The sequence below is a fragment of the Gossypium arboreum genome, chromosome 8 (genome assembly GCF_025698485.1).
Source record: "Gossypium arboreum isolate Shixiya-1 chromosome 8, ASM2569848v2, whole genome shotgun sequence".
Taxonomy (NCBI): Eukaryota; Viridiplantae; Streptophyta; class Magnoliopsida; order Malvales; family Malvaceae; genus Gossypium; species Gossypium arboreum.
In genome coordinates, this window is record NC_069077.1 from 95247849 (window position 1) to 95256219 (window position 8371).

General features: G+C 33.9%; 1 protein-coding gene across 1 annotated transcript; it reads right to left on the reverse strand.

The window, feature by feature from the left end:
• Positions 1-4431: 4431 nt before the first annotated feature.
• LOC108462574 (polyadenylate-binding protein RBP47-like) lies at positions 4432-8083 on the reverse strand. The gene is made up of 8 exons (XM_053032071.1): positions 8054-8083; positions 7416-7896; positions 7097-7164; positions 6889-7019; positions 6748-6819; positions 6358-6522; positions 5324-5449; positions 4432-4756 (listed from the first exon to the last, which is right to left on the reverse strand). Exons 1-5 carry the CDS (start codon positions 8081-8083, stop codon positions 6813-6815), a joined length of 717 nt encoding a protein of 238 aa, XP_052888031.1. The 3' UTR covers positions 4432-4756; positions 5324-5449; positions 6358-6522; positions 6748-6812.
• Positions 8084-8371: the final 288 nt, after the last annotated feature.

The following is an 8371-nucleotide window of genomic DNA, read 5'->3' on the forward strand; positions in this document are numbered from 1 at the left end:
GACCTAGTGATCATGGGACTATACTTGTGATGTATGAAATGTGGTGAAAATGATTTGTGATATGTATGTTAAAATGAGGTTAATACAAAGAAAGTGTGAAAGAGTGAATTAGCAATAAAACTGTTTTGGACAGTAGCAGTGATGTGATTTTGAAAAATCACCAAAAATAGTAGAAATTGAATCTGAGACTTAATAAGATATCAAATTAAATCTTATTGAGTCTATTTTCAGATAAAAGAAACAAAGTAAGAAAATAATTTCTATATTTTGAGATATTTATGTTTTTGTGAGACTGGTTCAGAATGATTACGTGATCCCCTATTATGACTTTGGAAAATCAAAACAATTTGGATAAAAATAATTAGAGGATTAAACTTACATTTTTAAAATACCTAATGAGTCTATTTTCAAGATAAATCAACAAGAACATTATCCGAGTTTTGTACTGTGAGATAATTAATTTTTAGTGAAGAGAGGTCAAAACTGTCAGAAAGTGAAACAGGGGAATTTTAATGAATAAATTTTACTAATTGGATAAACCAAAAATTATGAAAACTTTATGGTGGAAAGATATGTGAGTCTAGTTTTAGGGGAAATTTACAGATCTTAATTTGGAGCTCTGTAGCTCGAATTATAAATAAGTAAGTGACTATGACTCATGTGGACAGTTTGATGTGAGAATTTATTAGTAAATTGTGAAATCGTACTTACAAGGATGCTATATACATTAAGGATGTGGAATGGAGAGGAGGAGGAGGAAAATAAATATATGTGGAATACATGGAAACTATGGTATATGAAATATTGATATAATGAAATAAATGACATGTGTTTATAAGAAAACAGAAAGAGAATGATATGTATCATGACATGTATATATATATGACTAGTCTCAATGTAATGCTTGTTGGGTATGGAGTTGAATTGAAATGTTTCAGGCAAACATGTTATTTTGCGCATTTGAATTGTGGTATTTTATAAAGATATGATCTAGTTTTAAATATGAATGCTTGAGATATTTGGTAAGATGATAATCTCGGTATAAATGTATAAGCGGTACTATAATAAACAAGGTAAAATGAGTATGAGAGACACATGTATGATGACATACAAATGCTATGTTTGTGGTTTAATTGAGAATATTTAATCATTAAATGAATACCATGTTATATGCTTTTGACTTTGTATAAGTGTGTAAGAGATTAAGGTTGACCAAAGCTTGGAAAATAGCCTAGGTATATTCCACACAAGCAGAAACACAACCATGTGTCTCAAAGAAGGTATGGAACACGACTTTGGGACACTGCAGTGTGGAGCCTTAAAGCATGAAATTTTCAAGATTTTTGTAAGTTCTCGCTTAGTCCTGAACCCTTTCTAAAGTATGTTTTGGGCTTCAGAGACTCAAATAAGGGACTATGTGTAAGTGAATGAACGTTTTGAAATATGAATGAAATTTTATGGCCCGTATTTTAGTTTAATGTTTGTATGTTTGTCTGGTAACGCCTCGTACCTTATCCCGGCCTCGGGTACGGGTAAGGGGTGTTACCCTCAGCATAGCTTGGGATAGTGCGTCGTCCCCAGCCGCGTGGAACGACGAAAAAATGTGCAAGTGTACACAATCGCAACAAGTAATAAAGTGACAAATAAATGTCGAGTTATTGTACCCATACGGACTATAAAAGAATTAGTTATGAAATTAATTGTAAAACACTTTGGTGAGGTAAAAATAATTTGGTTTTAAAATGTGGTAAAAAACTATTTAAAAACTAAGTAAATGATTAAAAATAAAACAAAGGAGTTCTAGTGCATGATTTCAAATAAGATTTAATCAATGTAACATACTTTTGTTGGATTAATTATATTTCTTGAACTCAGAATTACTAAACTCATGTTTACACTGTTACGAATAAATTCACAGCAACCCGGTAATTTGCTAACTTATGAACAAATTTACATACCAAAAATCCATTCATCTCTTGACATATCCCTATGTCAAGTCAACCGACTAAACAGATTCTAGCAAGCAAACATGCTATTGCACATACATACTCATTAAATTAAACCAATCTCTTGCATATCCCTATGTTAATTCAAATGATTAATTAAATATAATAAGCATATAAAAGACTTTGTGAAGTAATAAGATATCCCTACCTTGGAAAAATTTAATCACAATAATCTTGCAAGTTATGCAAGGCAATAATATCGCCAGATCTATTGCTAATTTAACCTTCAGCTACCTTAGAAGAATAAATATGCACTGATTAAGTATTGTGTCAACTAATTACAATTGCAATCCGTTTAAATAATTAATTCATTAGTTACCTCACAGTCGTAACGCAAGAATAACTTAGGCATGAATTTACTTAATCAAGCATCTTACCGAGGCTTATAACAGCATAAACATCATTCTAACATTTCAAGTATAATCAACCCAACACAAACATAATTTAAGCTGAATTGATTAAAATAACCATTTCAATAGCATAAATATTCATAAACATGTTCGTCAAAACAACAACAAAAATTAAAGAGTTAGGGAACAAGAGGCAAATCCAGTGTTTCTCCGTGGCTTGACTAGTTGCTCCATTCTTCGTTCTTCGTTGGCCTTGTCTATCAAAGTGGCTTAAGAACACCTAATTGCTGCTCCAAAATGGCTGATGGAAGCCTCTTTCCCAAGAGAAGAAATTGGCACTTGAACAAGAGGGAATGGAATGGAAAAAATGAGAGAAAAGTGAGAGAGGGAATGAGAGAGTGATGTGAAGTAAGGGATGCCTTGAATGATCAGTAAGGGGTGGCTTTTATAGCTGATTGTGGCTGCTAAAAATATCAAATTCCAGTAGCCAAAGAGCCCTCCCTTGGCCGGTCACACACATGGCAAAGTTGAGAGTTTCAACTTTGCTATTTTAAGTTTGGGGCAAATCTACAAAGCCATAATTTAAGTTGGGGTTTGAATGCAATTTGGAAGTCTTTTGAGGGCCTTTTTGCAAGCATATTTAATCAGCTAAAATGCTGATTTGGGCCAAAGATAGGGACGGTTCGGGCTGCCCATTTAGTGGCTGGTTCGATTCACTCAATTTGGCTCGACCAAAGGCAATTCAATCGACCCTTTCTCCATAATTAATTAAAAATAATTTATTTAACCCAAATTCAATGGGGAATAAATTAAAATTAATTAAATTATGAATTAATACACATTCCTAGACCGTCTTAGGCTAGAAATTAAAGTGCCTTGATACTTCAAATTGCTTCTCGCTTTTGTGCTTTCAAAGAAGGTCACCGAGCCAATTTTCACCCTTTATGCTGAATCATCAAAATAGTCAAAATTAGTCAAAGTTAAGTATAAAATTAAATAAATTCACCATGTTCATATTTTTAACATGACTTAATTATTTTATAATATTTAATTATTTTTCGACAAGAATTTAACCGAATTTGCATGAATTTAAGAGAAATTGGGTATGAAAAAGTATATAAATTTTTGTGTTTCCACTGCGTGATTGTGAGACCCAGTCTCAGTCATAAGTGAAGCCGGAGCCTTTCTAGCTTCAACGTTAGGCATGTGGCTTGATGTCGAAGGCCCAGCTCGAGCATCTCCACGGCCTTCACTGCGGCCTCTTGTACCTCTTCTACGAGTACCTTTGGTGCTCATTATCAAATTACGGTTTATCTGTATTAATAGTTTTATGCATCAGTTTTACGGTTCCAGTGTTTATTAACGGATATTTTATGAAAAACGGTATCAATAATTCAGAGTTTTTGTTTTCGCAGATCCTAATCTTAGTACAGTTTTAGGTTACCCTAAACAAAGTGTTTAGTATAGCCTATTGCCTACAGTAATCACTACAAGAAAACAGACTTTTAGCGGCGTTTTTTTTTTGCCTTTAGTGGTGTATTTAAGCGCCGCTAATACTTTTAGCGGCGCTTTCCCAAGCGCCGAAAAAAACGTCGCTTTCCCAAGCGCCGCAAAAAACGTCGCTATATGCAACGCCGCAAAAATTAGTGGCATTTTTTCGAAAAAAAGGCCGCTAAAGACCATGACTTTTAGCGGCGCTTTTTTCGCAAACGCCGCTAAAGACCATGACCTTTAGCGGGGCTTTTTCGCAAACGCCGCTAAAGACCATGACCTTTAGCGGCGCTTTTTTCTCAAACGCCGCTAAAGACCATGACCTTTAGCGACGGTTTTTTCACAAACGCTGCTAAAGATCATAACCTTTAGCGGCACTTTTCTCATAAACGCCGCTAAAAATAATGATTTTAAAAAATTATTTTATTTTAATTAAATAATATTTATTTCTATGTTAAATATTATATTATGTTTAATTTTGAAATTTGAACTTTAAACTATATACTTTTAAGGATAAATAAAAATATTAATTAAATTAAATTTTCCATTAAAATTTAAACTTCAAAACTAAATATAAAAATTAATTAATTTAAATTTAATACGTAAACATTGATTCAATATGTAATTTAATACATAAAAAAACACACACAAACACACAAAGTATTAGAATTTCTAAGACATAATTCATCCTAGTGAGAAAATAATGCCAAATCATCATCACATCTCATTAATCAAAGGAAAAAGATTAGAAAAGAAGAAGAAACAATGTACAACAGAGGGCTGGTTCAGGCTTTAGATGAAGCCAAAGTATTGCAATGATTGCATATATAACTTAGTGCAGTACTTTGATCTTCATCTTGGTTAAGACTTGTTCCAGCAATAAAGAAAATTGTTAGGAATCTCGGTCACCTGATTGAGCAAAACAAGGAAATTAGCTATACCATTTACTGTAACGAAAGTGAAATCAGTAAAAAGTAAACCCATAATAAAAAAACTGATGCTAGGCTAATCGTAAATACAGCAGTTTCCTAAAGAGCCAAATGTTATTCTTCATGAATCAGTATCAGTTCAACACTCAGAATCACAAGAAATTATGAAGTACCATAAATTTTTAATCATAAGCTAACAACAACTGGCAACATTGCATCAAAGTTAATTATTATCATATGGTTTAATTTCACATCCTAGTAACAATTCAACATTCCAGAATTCTGAATAGCATTGTTTCCTAAAGGTGATTTACTACTCAAGCAATTAAAATTAGCAGAGTCATAGTGACATTTTCAAAAGACAAAAGCCCTTGAAAGTTATCAGAAAAGTAATCGTATGATTTATTCTAAGTTCTTAACATCCTAGCAACAGTTCAACATTCCACAATTAACAATACTATTGGTTCCCAGAGGTGATTGACTACTCATACTACTGGAATTTGCATACTATCAGTCAAATATTCAAAAGAAAGGCCTTAAAAGTTACCTGGAAATGTAAGCTATTGAGGCAACGTGCAATCTGTCTGAAAAGCGGAACCATACATCGTTGGAACTCCACAGACTGTGTTGCTTCAAGTACTTCCTCAAGTTCCCCGAGGAAGAGAACTTCCTTCTAACAATTAGTCAAAGGCCAATACTTCAACAACCCTCTAATAACCGTATCAGCTAACTTATGAATCGTTTTCAAAAACTCCGTTTGTGGATTAACATGATTGAACTCTCGAAGCACTTATAAATAAAGCAACACATGGAATTGAGCTACATATGAACTTCAATGTACCACAGTAGAAAATTCAAATAAAATCTTTTTTTATAAAATTCTGAAAAAAGATATAGCTTTTCCTAACAAATGGAATGTGTGACTTGAAGTTAAAATTGAGTAACCTTGTTTTCAAATTTGTGAAAATCAAATCAATTGAAATGATATGGCAGTGCTAGTAAATTGACATAACATTATATATAATTTATTTATCATACAAGATTTTTGAAATTATATAATTTAGTTTAAGGAATTTAATGTCAGAACTAAATTTCATTTTTTTAAAGGAAAAAATCGATTAAAAATAGCCAAATTAGAGTATAAATACTAAATCAGTAACATAAATATAGTGCAATGACAAACAGCAGAATTTGACATATATATAATACTTTAAAAAGTTATAAACACAATTTTTAAAAATCATTTATATGTAACTCAACAGAAATTATAAACAAGAATAGGATCTTACAATTCATTTGTCAACTTAAGAACACTTGATTATAATATGGTAGGAGAGGTTTCAATATAAAATCAAACATAATAATAACAAAACCTCTTCTCAAACACAAAATCAAAATTGTAAAATAACATATTAATAAAGTTCCAAAAACATGTCCAAAAGATATAAAAACAAAATCCAGCTACAAAACTTATGTAATCTGAACATCAAGCTAAAGCAGCAATCAAAACCAATCCTACTTAAATAATGAATAACCTTTTCTGCAATTTCAGATTACATGCCATTGTTAAAATTTCCATACCTCACCACTCTTAAGAAGCACTAGGAACGGCAGCTGCAGCGGCGTACATGCTAGGACCCGGACTTGGTGGTGTTGCATAGCCATAACCGTAACCGTACCGTAACCACTGTAGCCTTGCCGTCAATAATAACCTCCATTCCACTGGTTTCCAGAATCAGCTCTCCGCTGTCAAAACCGGTTTTAAGTAAGCTTTGGTGCACTGCAATATGACTCATGCTATTCTATTTGTGAAAGGATGTGCATGATATAACGCAAGTTTATTCTATTTCGATTCTCTAGCAGTTGGACCTCGGAAATATAAATCGTCCAAGCATTATGCAATGAGCAAGGCAGAATTAGACTATTTAAGACGGTTGCCTACTAAGAATAACTATTTTGGCATAAATTTACCTGTTTGTTTCCAATACTTCGACCCCAAGAAAGTCGGACAGTCTGCTTGCCTATGGTTGTTCCGTTCAAGCTCTGGATTGCAAATAAGAACACTCATCAATAATACTACAATGTGGTGAAGTACATATAGGGAGCAGTCACCTGTTTGCAAATAGCACAAACCCGCATCCTTTTCCAAGTGGTATTTTCACAGAGATGATCTCACCGAACTGGGAAAAGTGTTGTCTAAGATCATCATTGCTAACATCCGAGTCAAGTCCTCCAACAAAAATCTGCAAGAAACCAAATATTGTGGTCAATTTGTAAAATATAGTGGTGAGATAGAACGAATGGAGGGAGAAGGACTCACGGTAGCATTGTTCGAGTCATTATGAGAATGAAGACCTTGTTCCACAGCACCATTCGATGCTTGTCTACCTGCCAATACCAAACCTAATAAGGTTAATATAGATATAATGATTCAATTTACAATTTCCACCGAGCTTTAAGACAAAATTGATACAAAGAACAAAAAATCACAATATGATTCCACTTAAATGCTCAATAAGGCCACCCGGGTATCAATCATCTCAGCATTACCCTTATGGTGTCATATAGAACCTGGAAAGGACCCTATATTTGACAGGAAACATTTGGACTAACTTGGTAAGGATAAAATATTAGGGTACCTTGCGAATAATACTGTTGCTGATATCCAAATGCTTTCTTGGGAGTGGCAACACTAATTCTCATTGGTCTACTTGAGCAATACACTCCATTCATTTCAGTCATGGCCTTCGACCTTTCATTTTCATCACCGAACCGAACGAAACCATAACCTTTCGAACGACCGGTATTCGAATCGATAACAACTTTTGCTCCTTTGACAGATTGAAATTTACTAGAAAAGGTTTCATCCAACACCGTATCAGTTACATCGGCAGCCAAATCTCCTATGAATATAGATAGATCGGGGCCAGCATCAGATCGTCTTTCGTTCACATCGAACGAAGCCCAGTTCAGACGGAAAGGCTGCTCTGTATTTGGCATCAGAGAACCATTACAGATCTGTAAAACCTTTTCAGCCGCTGCTCGAGAGCTAAACTCCACGAATCCGTATCCTTTAGACTGTCCGGTTTGTTTATTTCGTATGATTTTTATAGACGAAACCTGGGTTTTCAAATACCAAATGTTAAACAAACGATGATGACAAGAACAACATATTTACTTAAAACTTACAAGTAATTAGTATCTGCACAAGCTTTGAGATTGTGAAGGGAGATGAACGTGTAGCCGAATAGCAGAAGCCCAATAGGCACAACCCCACCTTCAACGCTGCCGTCTGGTTCACTGCCATCCCTTCTATCGTATAACTGGAAACCAAATCAAGACTAAAGCAATTTGATGCCAAATCAAGACTGCCATCTCAGTTTCTTGATTGAAAAGAACAACGGAGGGGTGAGATTGGGGGGTGTTTTGCGAGGGGAAAAAATTAGGCTTTTCAGAGGGGGAAAATTTAGGGATAAAACCGCGCATTTTTTAAGTGAAATAATTTTTTGTGGAGTTTTTATAAAAAATGCCGTTATTGTTAACAAAAAATTATTTCATTTTAAATAAAATGACTCTGTTTTGTTATGCTAAAAGT

Excerpts from the sequence above, each read along its gene's own strand:
- LOC108462574 (XM_053032071.1), bottom strand. The coding sequence starts at position 8,083 with ATGGCAGTGAACCAGACGGCAGCGTTGAAG. Across the intron at positions 7,897-8,053 it reads ACCAGACGGCAGCGTTGAAG|GTTTCGTCTATAAAAATCAT; the intron begins GTGGGGTTGTGC and ends TTGAAAACCCAG. Across the intron at positions 7,165-7,415 it reads GCAACAGTATTATTCGCAAG|GTAGACAAGCATCGAATGGT; the intron begins GTACCCTAATAT and ends TGGTATTGGCAG.